The 20,791-nt window shown below is 40.8% G+C and overlaps 1 protein-coding gene and 1 non-coding gene across 24 annotated transcripts in view; both read left to right on the top strand.

The window, feature by feature from the left end:
* TRPM3 (transient receptor potential cation channel subfamily M member 3) overlaps positions 1 to 20,791 on the top strand; it is a 903,328-nt gene that overhangs the window by 637,229 nt on the left and 245,308 nt on the right. For 8 of the 23 annotated variants that reach the window (XM_055350778.2, XM_031014482.3, XM_031014481.3 and 5 more), the window contains exon 7: positions 1,201 to 1,275. The exons of the other annotated variants lie outside the window; for them this stretch is intronic. In XM_055350778.2, the coding sequence (XP_055206753.1) occupies positions 1,201 to 1,275 (75 nt within the window). The remainder of the gene's footprint in view (positions 1 to 1,200; positions 1,276 to 20,791) is intronic. 23 annotated transcript variants of the gene reach the window in all.
* MIR204 (microRNA mir-204) lies at positions 2,295 to 2,404 on the top strand. The gene has a single exon (NR_106251.1). It is a non-coding gene; the product is annotated as a microRNA mir-204 (primary transcript).

The following is a 20,791-nucleotide window of genomic DNA, read 5'->3' as shown; positions in this document are numbered from 1 at the left end:
ACCCTTAGAGTCTGTGCTTCAAGGGATATTGCTTTGCATTTTCCCCAGTGAGTACATTCTTATGAGAAGGCAGCTTTGCCAGGGTATGGGTGCTGACATATAACCAAGTGATGTTGATGTTTCATGAAAAGTGGGTGAGTTCCTACATGCCTCTCACCAGCCAGCTACCAGCTGCCAAACTCCTACTTCCCAATATTTGCCGCAAGTGAGGCTGCTCTCGAAGTCTAGCTTGATCCTAGGAAGCTAGGGTCTAGAGATCTAACTTGAGGATTTGGGATCTTCCCTTAATGCTGTCTCTAAGGAAGGAACAAAATGAAGGCAGAGCAGAGCTGTTCATACTCATGGGGTCTTCCTCTGAGACCATCTGACCAAAGGCTAGCTTGCTTAGCAACTCCAGAAATATGATATTACCGTTAAGTTTATCTCCTAGTTTGGGAAACAATAACCAAATTGGTAGGAAACCTGCCAATTATACTGAAATGGTTTTGATGACTTTTTTGGAAGATATGTAGATATAGTCATAGATGTAGATATATTTATATCTATAACTTGGCCAGAGAGAGAAAGAGGAATCAGTCCAATTAATAATATTATGCGTGTTGAGTAACATGTTAGCTTTGTTTCAATTCCTCTTTTAAAAAGAAAAGAAACTGGGTAGATTGGCCTCTAAATGGATAGTTCTTTTAAGTCAAAAGTAGCTAAACACTTGAAACTAGAACACTTATTTCTCTAGAAATCAGGAAAATGTTATTAAAAGGAGGGAAGGAAAGAATTCAATTCCTATCCTCTCCTGGAAAACACAGAATTGGAAGATTCATAATTATCATTATAATTAATATAACAACAACTAAGATTTCTTGAGGTTTTACTAAGTTCTAAGCATCAGTACAAGCACTTAACAGATATTAACTCATTTGACCCTTTCCACACCACAGAAGCTATCTAGGCTGGAAGAGAATAAAGAATGATACTTCCTCCAGCAAAGAGCTATGATTTTTAAGGACCTGTCCAGTTGAAGGAGTGATGAGACAAGATATAGCTGGTGCAGAAGGGCTGGGTGATGCTCTACATAGGTTTCACTGTGCAACTTGAGTTGCCATCACGTATATAAATTTATGTAAATTGGGTAATCCATCTGCTTTAATAAAATGTGTATGCAACCACGGGTGTAGAAATTTCAAAGATTTTATTTTTTGACAGGATGCCTGCCATTTTTCTCTCTTGACTCCCGCTTGTTTTATTCATTTTGGGGTAGTTGCCAGTTAGACTCAGTTGGTAAGTATAATTAATGGAAAATGTGAATTTCTTCTTAAACTCCAAGAAATTAACCACGGAAGTCTTCATTTCCTTTATAATTTCCTAACAGTATCACTCCCTATGACTGTTGTTTTATCTCTATCTCTTCTGACATTCAACCACATCAGAAATTAGTTACTCCCTATTATTTATCATCCTAAAGATACCATATAGGACAGCTTGACAGCACTATTGGGATACTACTAGGAGGGAATGAGCATTTATTTAGGTTCCAAGCACTATGCTAGGCATTTTCATATATACTATCTCTTTTAATACTCACAAAAACCCTTCAAGATAGGGATTATTTTCTTCCTTTTATACAGTTGATGAAATGGCACCTCCAAGAGGTTAAGCCTTTGCCTTAAATCCAATTAGTGGGACAGCTGGGTGCAAACCTAGGCTGACATAATTCCAAAATACTTTCTCCTTTCATCCTACACATGGAAGCATTATCTCATTTTTTTAAAAAAGGCTCCCCTAAAGTTTGGTTACCTTGGAGAGTTTGAGGGTCATTATTTCATTCAGCAACTATTTGAGCACCAACTCTGTGCCAAATATAGGTTGAGCATTGATTCAGTTGGAATGAGTCATCAAGCAAAACTTTGGGAAGAAGATGGTGGTTAGTTGCAAGATGGTGGAGAAAGAATATTAGGAAGAAATACGACAGGGTGATGGAGAGGAGCGTGGGGATGGAGGCAAGCAGAGGACCTCCTGATCATGTACCCATAGAACAGGGTGATGGAGAGGAGGGTGGGGTTGGAGGCAAGCAGAGGACCTCCTGATCGTGTACCCATAGGACAGGGTGATGGAGAGGAGGGTGGGGTTGGAGGCAAGCAGAGGGCCTCCTGATCGTGTACCCACAGGACAGGGTGATGGAGAGGAGGGTGAGGGTGGAGGCAAGCAGAGGACCTCCTGATCATGTACCCGTAGGACAGGGTGATGGAGAGGAGGGTGGGGGTGGAGGCAAGCAGAGGACCTCCTGATCGTGTACCCATGGCTACAGTCTTTCTTCATGTGACTCGTGGACTTCCCTTTGTCATCCTATGCCTGAGAATATATGAAGGAGGCTGGGAAGGCAAAGGGACGTTCAATTGTCATCACTGGCATCTTTTTTGATCATTGCACCATCATCAAATGCATTGGGATAACCATGACATGAAATTTTCCATCATTGGGCCCATAACTGTCCCATAAGAGAGATGAAAAAACCCTATATGTTAAAGGTCATAGTAGAACTTCATCCAGGCAACTCTGGAATTAGGAAGGAGTGAAATATACTCTCAAAGACTAATAGTTCTGGGTCCAAACCATGTGACTTGAAAAGGAAGCAAAGATTCCCCTGGACAGGTTACATATACTGTCATGCATTGCTTAACGATGGGGTTACTATATCCTCAGAAATGAATCATTAGGTGATTTTGTCATGAACATCATAGAGTGTACTTACACAAACCTAGAAGGTATAACCTACTACACACCTAGGCTATATAGTATAGCCTATTGCTTGTAGGCTACAAACCTGTATAGCATGTTACTATGTGGTAGTGAATACTGTAGGCAATTGTAACACGATGGTAAGTATTTGTGTATCTAAACATAGAAAAGACACAGTAAAAACATTGTATAAAAGATACAAATAGTACACCTTAATAGGGCACTTACCATGAATGGTGCTTGCAGGACTGGAAGTTGCTCTGGGTGAGTCACTGAGTGAGTGCTAGAATATTTTTGTATACTACTGTAAACTTTATAAACACTGTATAATTAGGCTATACTAAATTTATTTTTTAAATTTTATTTCTTCAAAACTAAATTAACCTTAGCTGACTGTAACTTTTTTACTTTGTAAACTTTTTAATGTTTTAAAACTTTTAGACTATTTTGCAATAATACTTAGCTTAAAACATAAGCACATTATACAGCTATACAAAAATATTTTCTTCATTTGCTTATTCTATGAGCTTTTTCTCTGTCTTTAAAATTTTTTATCTTTGTATTTTTTAAACTTTTTTCTTAAAAATGAAGACACAAACACACTCATTAAACTAGGCCTGCACAGGGTGAGGATCATCAAGATGTCACTAGGTGATAGGACTTTTTCAGCTCTATTACTACCTTATGGGACCACCATTGTATTTGTGGTCTGTCATTGACCAAAATGTCATTATTCAACACATGACTGTATATCAAGAACATCTTATTTCCTTCTGTGGGTGCTACAATCTGTTCAGCCCAATCATGCAAACTTTCTACTGCCTCAAACAGTCAAGGGAAAGGCCTTCCAAAACGCAAATACCAAATTGATGATCAGTTCACTTTAGACTGTAATGACATCATTTTTCAGGTGCTCTCAAGTAAACATGTTTAAAGCTTTCCCCGCCTTTTAGAGGGTCTTCCCTCTAAAGAATAATTTGTGAGGCATAAACAACACAATCTATATCCCTGCTCTTTCATTATATGAAACGAGTTGACACAGTTGGCTGTGTAACTGAAATATTTGTCATGCTTGTTAATGAAAAGTTACTTTGTCAATAAAGGTAATAATGAAGCCAAAAAAATAACTTTGAGGGAACAGAGCAAATTTTAGCGAAACTGGTTTCTTGGTATTGACTTGTCATGTTTATCTCACCCATTTTCCTATTCAAGCTAAAGACCTCCCTTTTTTCAGCAAAGAGACTTTTCTACATTGGAATTAGTTGTTCAGGGACTGGGATAGTTCTTATAAACAAGTAGGTCCCAACAGGAGAGCTGTCCACCATTCTAAGACTTCTTAGACACTTTACATTCAGGGAAGAATTTTGAGCTCCCTTTTCAGATTAGAAAGATTTGGGTTGCCAATGTTTGACTGGCATTTTGGTCTCAAAGTCAGCAAAGTTTACTGTTGTTGGTCAGTTACAATAGGTTCCTAGCATAACATAGGAACCTGTTATCTTGATGGAACCCAATATCTTCCTTATTTCATTGCTAACTACCTTTCCTATTTTTCATCTGTTTTTATAGCTTCTTCTCCTAACATAACACCATGTAGATCGTACGTCCCAGCCATTTCAAGATACTTACAGTTTCCCTTAAATGATACACCCTACTGGATGTGGTTTTGTCTCTTTCTGACATTTACTAAAATTTAATTCTCTTCTCACTCTAACTACCTGGCCAAAACCTAAATTCCTTCAAGTCTCAGATTAAAAATCTTCTCCTCTCTGTAATCTTACCACAACTCCCATCCCTAGTATTCCCTCCAGCTCATACCCTGGTATCCTCCTGGGCCCACATTCACCTCATCCTCCATGCTCTTGCTGTGCTCTATATCAGCCTCTCCCACATACAGCTCCTTTTGGTAGAATGGAGCCTTCATAGTCTCCCATCTGCCTTCACAGTCTCTCATCTTCTGTAGATTGTGAGATCCTATAGAGCACAGCCTGTGTCTTATTCATTGTGGTCATTCTGAAAACCTTGCATAGTGCCTAGCCTATGCAAGTAGGTACTCAATAACTTGTTATTGTAAGCATCACTGTTTGATTTCCCTGGCTTTATTTTTAGCTCTGATTTTCAACCTGACACAAAGATGTAATAGAAGCGACTAGATACTAAAAAGCTATAAAAAAAAGGACAAATCATAAAGCAATAATGACATAGAAAGACTCAGGATAAATAAATAGCAACATGTACAGGCAAAGACCATCATGCATACTTCCAATTCATAGGCATAAAAGCATTTAGTCTGAGAAAGTTGACTGTGTTCCTGTTGAATTATGATTGTTGTAAATCATTTTTATCTTATGAATTTAGAGAGTCTAATGATATATATTTTACAGCAGCCAGTGCACCATGGCCTCAGTATTTCCATTTCCATGGAAAAAGAAATAACTATTGATTTTTCTCCATTTATTCAAAATGATAATTGCCCATGGTTGCTTTTCAGTCCAGATTAGGATCATTCCATTCAGTAGAAATGCATGGCTAACTTTAGAAAGTTAGACACACATAAAATTAACGGGAAAACTTATGCTGACCGAGCGGTTTTCTGCCATGATCAACAGTTTTATAGTGAGATATATTTAGGGAAGGTAAGGTGTCTCATTCCCTGGGGATCTTAAAGAAAAGTGAGCTGAGATTTTAATTTGCTTGAGATAATCATCTTAAAACCAGGGACTTTATCATAGGACCCTTCAAAGTCCCTTCTTAGGATTTATAATTATTTGTCTCTTCAAAATATTATTTAGATCATGTCAAGTCATTGAAACTAATGGATGTAAAACTGAAGAATCATTCATATAGGCTTGGGAAATGACTATAAATAGTGCTCCCAGATGTCACTAATAAAGTTGTCATAGCTGTTAACAGAATAAAAACTTTTTTTCTTTCTCTTTTATTTTATTTTATTTTTGAGACGGAGTCTTGCTCTGTCACCCAGGCTGGAGTGCAGTGGCATGATCTCAGCTCACTGCAACCCCCGCCTCCCGTGTTCAAGCGATTCTTCTGCCTCAGCCTCCTGAGTAGCTGGGCTATAGGCATGCACCACCACGCCCAGCTAATTCTTGTATTTGTAGTAGAGACTGGGTTTGACCATATTGGCCAGGCTGGTCTCAAACTCCTTACCTTGTGATCCACCTGCCTCATCCTCCGAAAGTGCTGGGATTACAGGCGTGAGCCACCGTCCCGGCCAAAAACTTGTTAACCTTGAACCCCTTAAGATCCCAGCTCAGGATCATGAGCCCCTGAGGCAAATGAAGAAAACAGAGATTTTATGCCCTAAAATGGCCAAATAAGGAAACAGTTGATTTTTTTTTCTTTTTTGGCACCCATAGCTGAAACAAACAGCCCTTCTCCTCATGAACAGGCTGTTCTCCTTCTGTGTTGGAGGCCAGGTTTCAAAGCTGCGTAATGAGTTTCACGTGCTGCAGCCCAGCAGGCAAACATTCAAGTCCTAAATCACAGGCAGAAGAATCAAGAACTCTCATTGGCTAAGGAGCCTTGGCGTCGCTGGGTTCACATGGGGTACTGGGCAATTCCTGCTGGAACGAGGCAGGGTGAAAAAACAGGTGTGCCTGTGCTAAAACAGGGAGGAAGATTGAAGACTCAGCTTTTCTGGTCATCAAACAAATCTGAGCTGAGCCCTTCCTCATTAGCAGCATTTCTTCCACCCAAAGGGAGAACAGAGGAAGTGCACACTGACTCTGGTGCATGTTAGAATTTATTATAAAATCCTGGGGGAGGCTGAGAAATAAGCAGCAATTAAACATGGTGTGCCTGCATGAAGAGTTTGGGGAGAAGTAGAAAGTTCACTTCATCTTTCTATTTCCATTCTTAGATTCTGTTTTTGCACATGTAAAGCAGGATTTGTTTTCTTTTGTTTATTTTTTTCATTATTCAAGTAATAAGAACTCTTATAGGGTGTATGAATTATTGTTCATAAACTTAGGTATGTAGGAAATGTCACTTGGTAAACATTTTCTTTTATTCAAATAAACCCAATTCCAAGACCCTTTCCACCTGGTTTTTGGTAAAGTCAATCTTTTTTTTTTTTTTTTTTTTAAGATGGAGTCTGGCTCTGTCGCCCAGGTTGGAGTGCAGTGCTGCAATCTCGGCTCACTGCAAGCTCCGCCTCCTGGGTTCACGCCCTTCTCCTGCCTCAGCCTCCCGAGTAGCTGGGACTACAGGCGCCCACCACTATGCCCGGCTAATTTTTGTATTTTTAGTAGAGACGGGGTCTCCCCGTGTTAGCCAGGATGGTCTCGATCTCCTGACCTCGTGAGGTAAAGTCAATCTTAACCTTTATTAGGTCTCTCTGTCTCTCTCTGTCTCTCTGTCTCTCTGTCTCTCTCTCTCTCCCCCCACCACCACCTCCCCCACCCCAGTCTCTCTCTCACCCCACCCTCCTCCTTCCTCTGCCTCTCTTCTCTCTCTCTTTCAGGATCATGCTCCTTCTCTCGTGCTTACAGAGTACTTGGAATGTTAAGACAGAGCCTCTTAACTTTTGCCAGCCGAAGTAACCACTGATAAAATAATTGTCCAAGCTTGCTTGATCTCTGCAAAGTGGGTGGCTCTGGCACTCCCATGCTAAAGTAAAACCAGTGGGACCCTGGCTGCAGCTGGCATCACTGGCCAGCAGAGTTCAGCAGCTTCAGGTTCAGCATGCCATGGTGGACTTTACAGCAGTCCCTGTCAGACAAGTTGCCTGCATAATTCCTGCTTTTACAGAGCTTGCATTTGCAGGGAAGGAGATAGAAAATAAGTAAAATATATAGTGTATTGAATAGTGGTAAGGGCTAAGGAGAGATAGAAATAAGAGAAGGCAGAAAGGGAGTGCAGAGTAGGAGCCGAAATTTCAAATAGAGTCGTGGGGAAGACAAGGGGAGAAGACAAGGGAAGGGGAGGGGAGGAAAGGCAACCAAGAACTGAGTTTTGGGACAGTCTTAGTGTCAGACGTCAGGTAGGTAAGGAGGAAATAGCAAAGAAGAGGAAGAAGGAGCAGCTAGTGAGGTAAGAGAGAAACTGGGAGAGAGCACTGAAGGGGAGAAGATAGAATTTTCTTTAACCCTTGTAAGTTTGTAGCTGAGACAAACCTCTATAACAAAAGAAATTAATGAGAGAAAGAGAAAAACAAACAACTTTATTAACACATGCAGTGCACGCCACACAAGGGATGTGTTCAAAAGCAGTGGTTTAAAAGTCTACTTACATAGTATATCCAATAAAGAATAGTAGTTTTTCGGGTTTTTTTTGTTTGTTTGTTTGTTTTTGAGATGGAGTCTTGCTCTGTTGCCCAGTAGTGCAATCTCGGCTCAGTGCAACCTCTGCCTCCTGAGTTCAAGGGATTCTCCGGCCTCAACCTCCCACGTAGCTGGGTTTACAGGTGCCTGCCACCAAGCCCAGTTAATTTTTTTTTCTTTGTAGAACTAGGGTTTTGCCATGTTGGTCAGGCTGATCTCGAACTGGTGGCCTCAAGTGATCCACCCGCCTTGGACTCCCAAAGTGCTGAGATTACAGGCATGAGCCACCATGCCTGGCCAGAACAGTACATTTTGGGAAAGGGACAAGGCAAAGAGGAAGGCAGTCCTAGGCTCCTAGAGGTGGGAAAATGTGGGAAGGTAAATTGATGGGGAGTAAGACTTCCTCACTCTAGCTCCTCTCTGAGGTGATAAAGGTCTGTTCAAAGATAACTTCTATCTTATTTTCAGGTGGGAGAGGTGGGAGTGAGGAGGATAGAAAGACCTTTTGTCTTCGTAATTCTGCTTTTAGGTAAACAGATGCAAGGCAGAAGCACTCCAGGAATTGTTGTGGCTTGCTATAGGTAAAAAAGGGGAGCTCGGCGGGGCGCGGTGGCTCATGCCTGTAATCCCAGCACTTTGGGAGGCCGAGACGGACGGATCACGAGGTCAGGAGATCGAGACCATCCTGGCTAACACGGTGAAACCCCTTCTCTGCTAAAAATACAAAAAAATTTGGCCGGGTGTGGTGGCGGGCACCTGTGGTCCCAGCTACTCTGGAGGCTGAGGCAGGAGAATAGCGTGAACCCGGGAGGCGGAGCTTGCAATGAGCCGAGATCGCACCACTGCACTCCAGCCTAGGCTGAGGGAGACTCCGTCTCAAAAAAAAAAAAAAAAAAAAAACAACGGTGGCGGTGGGGGGCGGAGCTCAGGCAGCCCTTTCTACAATTTTAAAAAATTGTATCATAAAAATATTTATGTCAAAGAGGCATATTTTAGAATGGAATATTCTGGTTTCCTTCAACACTGTCTGGAAGCCAAAGTGAAGAGTGTATTTCCAAGAGGAAGGAATGAAATGGCCAACTGTGTCTAATGCTACTGACGGGCCAAGTAGGAAGAGACCTGGGGACTGACTGTCAAGGATGCAAGGATGCTGCGAGTCCCTTCTTGCCCCCCATCCAAGGCTCGGATCATTTCTTCCGCATCTCATCTGCTCCCACTTCTCCCCCATCAAAGACACTTGCCCTTCTCTTCTTCCCCTTCAGAAAATTGGTGGAGTTGGGCCTTTTTTTTTTTACAAAATTTCTCCAGGCAAGTTCTGTTTTCTAGCAGCTCTGGCCGGTAACACAAACCTCTCCTGAGAATAGACACCCCAGTGGCCTCTTTTGAAATGAGAAGAAGGAAAAACAAATGGAAAACAAAATCTGAATTAATTAACAGCTCAATAAATTAGCCTGCTACCCAGAAAAGATATTCTTTACTTTTAGGCAAAGCACCAAATAGTAAATGTACTAAATATATAGCTAGGCAAATTTTACTAGTGCAGTGAAATCCCTATTAAAATAGGGTCGAATCGTAGCATGTTTGTTTTCAAATAGTCCCAAACAGCTAGTTTTAGGGACTGAATTGCAAGAATGGTGCATGTCTCCCACTCTTTGCCTCTATAATAAGAGTGCTTATTGTATCAATCCTGTACAACCAAAATAGGCATCAAAAATTGGCTTATACAGCCAGATTTCCAACTTGGTTAGTTTCTCATTGATCACAGTCACACTCAGACTTAACAGACTAATATATGTTTCCTTATGTAATTTATCACATTAAACCCAGAGGTGAACAAACTACAACTAGTGGGCCAAATCCAGCGTGCCATCATCTGTTTTTGTAAGTAAAGCTTTATTGCAACATAGTCATGCTCATTCTTTATGTGGTGTCTCTGGCTGCTTTCACACTGTAACCACAGACTTGAGTAGTTACAACAGAGTCCATCTGGCCTGAAAACAGAAAATATTTGCTATTTGACCCTTTATAGAAAAAAATTTGCTGATGCCTGGTTTAGACTTTAAAATAGACTTCTGGAAAAAATATTGTTCATGGTTATTTCAATCTCATTCCAGGGACTTTTGCATTAATTTGCTCCCGGAAGCACTTTTTAGATTTCACTTCTTTTCGCAGGCAAAAATCTCCTTTCCCCGCAGCTTTACGCTAGGGCACTGGTTCTCAAAGTATGGTCCTGGGACCAGCAACAATAGCATCACTTGGAAACTTCCTTGAAATGCACATTCTCAGGTCTTATTCTAGACCTGCTGATCAGAAGCTCTGGAGGTGGGGTCCAGCAGTGTGGGTGTTTTAATAGCTCCTCCTTCAGGGAATTCTGATGCACGCTAAAATTGAGAGACATTTGAAGTGGAGATTTCTACACATCCCTTCTTGGGATAGTTTTCAGTGAACAAATTAGTTTTTGCACATTAGAATCGGGGTTTTAAGAGCAGTCTTTAAAGTGCCACTTTCTTATTTATAACATTAAGAGAGTCTACTTTCTACAGTAATGGTATTAGCCCTTATTGTTGCAATCAAATAGATCCTTGGTGGCAGCAGTGGAAAGAAGCAAGTAGCTGTTTCACAGACAAGACAAAGTAGGATATGAGGTTAAATACTCGAGTGATTAAGGACCCAGAGCACCCATTGCATGTCTCTAGGCCATGACTGTCTCCTGATTCCTCATCATCTCATTTCTGGATGAGGCATTCATTTATAAGAGAGAAAAGTAGAAGGGATTTATTTCCAGCACCATCAAGGATATGCTAGAACATGAAAAAAAAGAATTAATTTCTATTTTCCCCTTATAAGATTTATGCAGGTGCTGCTGTATTGCTGCTGTTTTCCTTTGCTTAATGATCTAATCCTTCCCTGGAGCTTCATTTCCATGTAGCTAGAGAAAGAAATAGCTCTGATAATGAACAGCTGTGATTTAGACGGAGCGAGAAACTTGATCCCAGGAAACCAGGGAGGGGCAACAGTGAGCCTTGGCCCTTTTAAGCCAGAAAGACAAGAAACAATGAATAAACTCAGGTCCCTTTTTAAATATTTGAGATTTGTATCTATATTTAAAAGCTACCAGAAACCAGTTTGAGACCCTAAGGTATGAGCAAGGTAGAGTGACTGTATATACTGGTTTGTTCAGGATTAAATAACTCTAGTTTATACCTTTCATCCCAGAGTAATTATTAATAATGACCCCTTCACTTGCAAGTATGTCCTAATTGTATGATAAATTCTATGGTCACCTCAGTGAGAGACAACTCAGTAGAGCACCAAGAATTCAGACTGTAGATTTCCTAACAGGACTTTGCTTGAAACCCATTTCTGACACTTACTAGTTGTGTGAATTTTGCGATTTATCCTTTATGCCTCAGTTTGCTTAACTGTAAAATGGAAATAACCATAGAGTTGACCCTTGAACAATGCTGCCCTTAGAGGGTTAGTCAAAAATTCGTGTGTAACTTTCGACTTCTCAAAAAAAAAAATACTATTAATAGCCTACTGTTGATCAGAAGTCTTATCTATAACATAAACCACCAATTAACACATATTTTGTATATTATATACTGTATTCTTACAATAAAGTAAGCTAAAGGAAATCATATTAAGAAAATAATAAGGAAGAGGAAAAGAAAATATATTACTATTCACTAAGTAGAAGTGGGTCATCATGAAGGTCTTCATCCTCATCATCTTCATATTGAGTAGGCTGAGAAGAAAGAAGAAGAGGAGGGTTGGTCTTGCTGTCTCGTGAAGTGGCAGAGGTAGAAGAAAATCTACATGTAAGTGGCCCCATGCAGTTCAAACCCATGATGTTCAAGGGTCAACTATATCTCTATCAGAAGGTTGTTGAGCAGATTGAGTAAGATATGCAACCCACCTGGTTGAGTGCCTGACACCTGGCAGGTGCTCAGCAATGGCTACTTCCCCTTAGGGAGAGAGAATAATATTAATTCATCCAGAATAATTACTCTGGGATGACAGGTATAAACTATCTACATTCAATTGGCCCAGTGGACTTCATTACATTAAATCATCCACTGCAACCCAGAAATTCACAAGCAACTTTGTTTTAGTTCCATTTGTAATGACCTTTTTTAACATGTTGCCATGTTGCAGTTGTTTTTTCTTTCTAAGACATGTATTAAGGACATCAAGAAAAAATTGTCTTTCAGAGAAAGTCATATTTGTACTTGAAAAAAATAGTTCATGTTCAGTGTTGAACCAGAGGCTCAACTTTGTTCAATGCTGCTGCAAAGCAAATGTCAGAAACAGAAATGACTGTATTGCAGTTCATGGTGTTGGAGTTTGGAGAGACCCAGTAAACTGTATCCCACTCTTGACTGGATACAATCAAGTATCAAGTCTTCAAATTGACTGAGAGCTAGAGAGTCAGGCAGGTGGAGATCAAAAATGTCATTTTTATTAATGATGAAGTTGTTGGAGTTAATGACTTAGTGTGAGGGTCAAATGGATTTGCTGGCCTGCCTCAGCTCCAAGAAACCCCACCAGAGAAGAAAGATGGGTCTGTAGCAGACATCTTTTACCAAGATGACTGACTGACTGGCACTGGTCCCTGGAGGGAAAGGAAGAAATAAGCTAATTTTCCCATTACTGCAGGATTAGCTCTATCCAATCAAGAAACACAATAGTCACCACCTATCAGGTTATTCAATTCTATATGTGGAGAGAAGTAAAGGAAAGACAAGAGGCTAGATGTGCCATTCTAATGGAGCTCCCTGCACATGGGAACAAGGAAGGAGCTCCTTTTCCAGAGGAAAGAAGGTTCCCCACAATGTTGTCACCCATATTTCTCACTGAGGATTTAGTCACAGGAAAGATTCGATCAGATTAGACTTAACAAGTTATTTTTCTCAAAGGATGCCCAGATAATCAAATAACAATTTACCACTTTTCCCAACTGTGGATCAGAAATTGGATGAAATACCATTACTAGATCCAGAATAATCATTGCCTTTCCTTTGTCTCATCTATGATAATGGTTACTTTAATGACCTTGGTGGTGAATGAAGGTCACCCCTAGCTTACAGCACTTGAGCTGTGAAAACATACCAATCACCTCAGTGGAAACAGAATTAGGTTTCCATTTCAGTCATATAATTCCTGTTCATTTCCGCTGGAGGAAATAATAGTTTTGTAGACATCCTTCCAGCAAGGGGAAGAATGTAAACCTTTGTTAATGTTTTCTCCCTGGTGACCAAGATACTTTGTCACTTTAGCTGGGTTCAATTCTGAGAAACAATGAGGCTTCAATTTGAGGCTTCAATTTAAAAGTGCAGGACAGCTGAACTGAAATTGGCTGTTCGAGTCCCTAAGAATCTGGGCTCTTTCAGATGTAATCCAGATGGACAGGTGAAATGGAAACCCACCCCCCACCCCAAGGCACTCAGCATGTTCTTCTCTAGGACTCTGACCACTGCTGAGGCCCCGTAGTTAAGGCCTGTAAAAGGACACCATGAAGCCACCCAAATGGCTGTCATCTCCATTTCAGCAGGATACCTTCCAACAGTGTTGAGGTATGACAGGCAACCCCTTAATGATTATCACGTTATTCCTGTCCCTTTAGCTCTTCTAGTCCTAAGGTATGATCCTAAGCATTGTACCTTTTTATTTTTGTTTTACTTCACAAGCATGTATTTAAACTACCTTTTGAGTGTGAGGCACTGTAAGAACCAGAATGTTATCTGAGAGGGCTGGGGAGTCTGTCAGAATGAGCTTACTTACCGTTAAGTGGAAGAAGCTCTCCTTAAAGCAAGGCAGAATACAATAATCACCAAAAGACATTCTTTTAAAAAAATGGGATCATAAAGTAATGAATAATTAATACTTGCTGAGGAAGTTAAAAAGGGCCTCAGAAACTGGTAGCATTTGAACTATGAAGTTTGACTTAGGGGTCTCTGAGGGGCTAAAGTAAATAGTACCCCCAGGGGCCCAGGCATGGTGGTTCACACCTGTAATCCCAAAACTTTGAGAGGTCAAGGCAGGCAGATCACTTGAGCCCAGGAGTTCTAGACCAGCCTGGGCAACATGGCGAAACTCTGTCTCTACAGAAAATATAGAAATTAGCCGGGTGTGGTGGTGCCTGCCTGTGGTCTCAGTTACTCTGTAGGCTGATGTTGAAGGATCGGTTGAGCCTGGGAAGTCGAGGCGGCAGTGAGCCAAGACCATGCCACTGCACTCCAACCTGGGTGATGGAGTGAGACCCTATCTCAAGATATAAAGAAAGAAAGAAATAGTACTCCTTTTCTGCATTCAAGTTCTGACCAATTTGAGAAGTAAAAGAAGTGCTTGGTGGAACCCAAGATATCATTGAAAATTACTTATAGTGGACAAGTGAACAGATGGGACTTTAGTTTTATTGGCCAAGTGGGTTTAATGACACTCCAAAATTGGGCAGAATCCCACGGTGAGTCTTCACCTGCTCACCTCACTGCACATCTTCAGGGTCTGGGTTCCTGGAGGAGCTGAGGGGATCCCAGGTTCTCTGAAAGCAGGCAGATGCCAAGAAGAAGCAGAGCCAGGCAGAGCTGAGCAAACCGTTAGTCTTTTCAAATTCACCGGGTGGCCAAGTGAGTAAAGGGGCAGAGAAAGTCCAAGGGTGTGCATAGGAAAAATTCCTTCTCTTGAAACCAGGAGTGAGGAAAGATACTCATCTGAAAATTGGTGTGGCTAAAGGAAAGTTTAAAAATCATCCTGCATGGAAGATGGTGAGGATAGTCTGGTGAGACTCAGATCAGGTAGAGAGAGAGCTCTGGAAGAGATGGGGAGACGAAGGTTGGGTGCAGAACAAGGAGAGTCTTGTATATCACACTAAAGGAGTGGGCTTTTCCTAAAAACAATGGGCCTTTCCTAAAAACCCACTACATTTTTACAGAAAGACTGTAATTGTGAGTGACAGCTAGCAGTTAAGTGAAGATCATTATATTAGGGAAGTCAGGTAGGAAGTAATCTCAGTTGCCCACAGGAAAACCAATGACCACAGACACTGGGCATTTGGTATAATTCCTGATTTCATGAGAATTTAAATCGCATCTGTCTACTTTGCATCTCAGGTCAGTTGATGAGGAGAAAATTACTCCTATCATAAATAATTTTAAAATTTATGTGGAAATAATTACATTGTCATTTAACCTATCTACCTTTTTGTTTTTTTAAGAGACAAGATCTCACTCTATCACCCAGGCTGAAGCACAGTGGCACGAATCACAGCTCACTTCAGCCTCGACCTCCTGGGCTCAAGCAATCCTCCCACCTCAGCCTCCAAAGTAGCTGGGACTAAAGGCATATACCACCATGCCCAGCTAACTTTTAAATTTTTTTGTAGAGACAAGATCTCCCTATGTTTTCCAGGCTGGTCTTGAACTCCTGGGCTCAACTGATCCTCCTGCCTAGGCCTCCCAAAGTGCTGGGATTACAGGCATGAGCCACCATGCCCAGCCCCCTGCCTTCCTTTGTACCCCAAATGTCAGAGAGCAACTACGACATGTAGAGCATTGTATGATATGTTGGTAATACAGAAATAAATACCTAATAGAGAAAAGAGATGCCTAGACATCTCTGCTCTGTTCCAAACCCACATCAAAAGTCATTACTCATGTAATTAATGTGATAAAACTTCAAAAGCTATATGTAAGGCACTATAAGAAGTTTTTCTTTAATACCATCATAGTTGATTGACAAATTTATAAAGGATGTTCATTGGCATGTGCTTCTTTTAAAAAGAAAATGCTATGAGAACACACAATGAGAATGTCTTTGAACCTGGGACCTGAAGGATGAATATGTTCCTCGCAGAGACAACATCAAAAACAAAATTCCTTGAAGAGAAAATGGAGCTTTTTGCATATGGGACAGGTAGAAGTAATTGCTGTCTCTTTCAGTAGGTACAAAGACAAAAATTATTTTTATAATTTGAAAAAAGCAAATTAACATGCATACCACCAGCAACATTTCCCTCACTGCAACCATCCACCTTCCTGCCTAGCTCATCCCTGAAATATGGGCCAGGTCTTTTCTGTGATTTTCCAATCCATAATTCCCTTAGCTGCTTTGCTCCTTATTAATTTTGTCAAGAAGCCAAGGAACTTGTATGGGCTATGGACTTAGATCCTGGAACATTTGCAGGGGAGCATGGGTAGCGTATTATAAAGTAAAATGAGCTAAAACCACTCTGATTACATTTGAGAAGGCAACATCTGACTTTTGATGTGGGTTTTGCACAGAGCAGAGACTAAGACTAGAGCTTTGTTTGGGAGAGTTTTCTTGTAGACTTAGATCGATTACATTAAAAGATTCAGCCTTCAAACAATGGCTCCAAAGAAAATAATGTTGGCTTTTCCCTTTTATAAAAGTAATACTTGTCTTACAGCCCAAGGGATTGGCCATCCTTTTTCTATTGAAATTATTCAGAGGAATGCTGCTTGGATGTCCTGGTAATGTATTGACATTAATAGCAGAATGTTTCAATCAGAGCCATCTGGCCACAAGGGAATAACAGCTCCCATTGATTATGTAAAAAGCTAAGTTATCATCTGGGTATATAATACACTTGGAGTTGGTTTATGGGTTTTGTTATTTAGCATTTACATCTCCTTCCAACCCACAGAACTCGAAAGACTTAACAAGCTGGTTGATGAATAAGGAGAGGCCCCTGGGGGAAGACGTTCGGGGAGTGATACAAAAGGCCACCTATCCCAAAGCAGAAAATGTTAGCCTTTTGGACACACGAGAAGGGAATTTGATAATTTGGCATATTATCAGTCTGCATGAGAGGGTATTCAAACTTTGCAGAAGGCTATTTCAAATTATTTGTTTGCCAGAGCCTTCTTTCAGTTTAAATGTGTAAAATGCATTCATTTTTCTTTTCTCTCCATGAATCATTTATACATTCAAACCAGAAACTTTGTATAAGCTTAATAGATATAAATAAGCACCTTTATATTTGTGTTTAAACATAAAACTCTTAAGTGCCAGGCTCTAAGTGCTTTATAAATAATAATTCATGTATTATTCAAAACAGTTTTGTGAATTATATACCTACTCTGTGTATTAAATGCTGTATAGAATATCAATATGCAAACACCCCTCAATGTCCATGGGGGATTGGTTCCAAAATCACCCACAGACACCAAAATCTGAGGATGCTCAAGTCCCTTGTATAGAATAGTGTTTTCATATAGGCTATGCACACCCTTCCAGATATCTTAAATAACCCCTAGATTACTTATGGTACCTAATATAATGTAAGTGCTACATCAATAGTTGTTATGCTTTATTGTTTAGGGAATGAGGACAAAGAAAAATGTCTGTATGTATTCAGTACAGAAATAATTTTTTTTCAGAATATTTTTGATCTTTTGTTAGTTGAGGCCACAGATGTGGAACCCACAGATGCAGAAGGCCAACTGTATACTTTTTATGTATCAACATATGTCAAGATGCATTTCTGCCCTTCTAGGATGTGAATGGCTCCAGCTTATATGTCATTAGCTTTGTAAAGTCCAGCAAGGCTGTGGGGGTTTACAGTAGCAGGGAGATAAAATAGATAGAGCAGCACATGCTGAGAGTGAATCAGGGAAAGCGGGAGTCGACGGGAGCCAGCAGGCACATGGGGAAAAAGACAGTCATGGACCTAGAAAGCAGAAACTGAGAATGAGAATACAGAAGATTCTGCCCAGATGCAAACAGGCAGCCCAAAGCCTAAGGAAAAGCCACCTCTGAGAGAGTGAGACTGGCCAAGGCTTCCAGAGTACAGGATGGAGATGGGAGTGGTGAGGGGCAAAGCCCTTCAGGAAGGCCCACTGCAATCAAGCAAGTCTTGGGGTCCATGTTGCCAGGAAGGGAGCAGGCAAAAGGCCAAGCCTCACTGGAATGTAGAAGGTGGTGCTACTCTCCAGAAGCTGGGGATATTCAGAGAGGAGTGATTGCTCTCTCTGCCCTGGGTCTTAGACCTTTGGAAAGACCTGATTTAAGCCCTTCATTATCAGGGTGAAGTTTCTTGATAAACCACACAGGTGACTCCTTTTCTCTTTACGTGAGAGATGCAGAGTAGCTTCCCATATAGTAAACAGTCTTCCCACACGATCATCAGTTATGCTGGAAAGGAAGCCCCTCCTGACACTAAACAGGGTATTGGGACTGCACTCAGCATTGACCTGAATAGTTCATCTTAAAGTCCCACTTAAAAAAAAAAAAATCTGCTATCCCAAATTCTCATATGAAGGACCCTCAAGTCCAAGTACAGATGCTGCTCCAGTTATGATGGGGTTATGTCCAATCAAACGATTTTAAGCTGAAAACACAGCTAATACACAACTTGCCAAACATCGTAGCACAGCCTAGCTTACCTTAAACGTACCCAGAGCGTTTACATGAGCCTACACATGGGTACAATCATCTAACACAAAGTCTATTACATAACAAAGTGTTGAATATTTCATGTAATTTATTGAAAATGAAAAACGAATGGTGGCATGAGTACTAGAAGTATGATTTCTACTAAATATGTATCACTTTTGCATCATTGCAAAGTTGAAAAATTGCAAGTTGAATCATTCTAAGTGAGGGACTGTCTTGACTCTTTTCCTGCCAGGTTTTCATAGTTAGAAAACAGCTCATGTGGACCTTCAGGATAAAGGACAGGTGAAGACTGCCTTAGAGCAAGCAGAGTGGCGGCCGGGAAGAGGAATGTTTGATCATGATAATCTCATGCAAAGTACATAAAGGGGTATATATATGTATGTATATATGTATGTATGTTTATATGTGTGTATATGCATACATATACATATGTGTTTTATATATATATATATATTTTTTTTTTTTTTTGAGACAAAGCCTCACTCTGTCACTGAGGCTTTGGTGCAATGGCACCCTCAGGGCTCACTGCAGCCTCGACTTCCCAGGCTCAAGTGATTCTCCTACCTCAGGGTCCTGAGTAGCTGGGACTACAGGCACATGCATCAAACCCCACTAATTTTTAAAAATATTTTTTGTAGAGACAGGTTCTTGCTATATTTCCCAGGCTGATCCTGAATTCCTGGGCTCAAGTGATCCTCCCGCCTTGGTCTCCCAAAGAGCTGGGATTATGGCATAAGCCATTGTGCCCAACCATAAATGGGTATTCTTTATAAGGAGGCAGAAACATGTCTGTAGGAAGAGTTGGCAAATTATAGCCCACCCTATTTTTATTTAGCTCATGGGCTAAGAAGTTCTTTTATATTTTTAAATGTTTGTAAATAAAAGAATAATATTTTGTGGCATGAAAACTAAATGAAATTCAAATGTCAGCATTTATACAAAAATTCCATTTTTATTAGTAAGCCTGTATTTTAAAACATATATATATATTCAGTTGTATTTTGAATTTTAATTATACAACATTGTGTAGAATTTTTTTCTCTCTTATTATGTAAGTACCTGCACAATTTTCTCTATTTTACCCTTTGGCCTACAATGTCTAAAATATTAATATTTACTATGTAGCCTTTACGCAAAAAATTTTGTCTACCCCGGGTGAATAGGGGACTCTCTGCAGGAACCATGGACAAGTGACTATAAATAGGCCTGAAAAGTTACCAATAATCCCAGCTATATTAGTTCTCTCTCTCTCTCTCTCTCTCTCTCTCTCTCTCTCTCTCTCTCTCTCTCTTCTCTCTTTCTGTCTCTCCACCTCTTTCTCTCTCTCCTGTCTCCCTTTGTTTCCCCTCCCTTCTCTCTTCCTCTCTCCCTCTTTTATTCTCTCTTCCTCTCTTTCACAGATGCCCTCTCTCTGCTTTCTTTCATTCTCTTTTGTTCTCTCTCTCTCCCTCTTTTTCCCTCTCTTTCATAGATTCTTTCTCTTTTCTCTCCCCTCTCTCCCTCCTTCCTCCCCCATACCACTTCCTTCCCTCTTCCTGGGGCCATGTGATCTCTCCCCTCCATGGTACCCTCTGCTTCTTTGTTTTCTACCTGCATGTGGCGTTTTTGTTCGTTGACTTACCTTCCTCACATGGTTGGTCTGGAGGACCACCACTAACAGAGGCTTCACTCCCCAAGTATGCATGCCATGGAAGCCCATCTCCCAGTTACTGGCCTTGGGCTCAGGATCTCCACTTCAATCCCAGGAAAGCAAATCTGGCTCACTGCAGGTCTGACATCCATGTAAGTCCAGCCAGCTTTGAAAAAAGTCAAGCAGGGCTGCCCCTTCTATGCAGTGGATGGGTCTGTTCTCTGATAGGGGAGAGGGGATAGGGCGGACACCATGAGAGTTTTCAGTACACATGCCACAGTGACCTCTTTGGCCAGCTTAAAGGATTTCCCATTCAATCTACTCATCCACTGCCCAGCTTCTGTCCTTTGTCCTCCGATTACTAGATAGAAAAGCAAAGCAAGAAGGCAATGCCCCGAAAGAAGGCCAGTCGATGGGCGTTAATACAGGATTGCTGCGAAAATGCCTGGAGCACTGAGAATGCACAGAATAGATTTGTTTAGCTGTATTGAAAACAAACAGAAAAAAATACAGAGTTTGCCATATTAATTTAATATATTCTGCATTCTCAGTCCCTAGGAAAAGATATGCTATGCACCATCAGTTTTCAATTTTTTATCACTGTGTGAGGGAGGCATTCTGATTAATCCAAACTCTATATTTTCAGTGTCTTGACATCCCCATATCTCCAGCCAAATTTGCTAAAATTTCACGTGCCAAGATAAAAGATACAAGCATGTTATTCTGGAGT

This window comes from Gorilla gorilla, chromosome 13, assembly GCF_029281585.2.
Source record: "Gorilla gorilla gorilla isolate KB3781 chromosome 13, NHGRI_mGorGor1-v2.1_pri, whole genome shotgun sequence".
NCBI lineage: Eukaryota > Metazoa > Chordata > Mammalia > Primates > Hominidae > Gorilla > Gorilla gorilla.
This window is presented reverse-complemented; position numbering and strand designations above follow the sequence as displayed.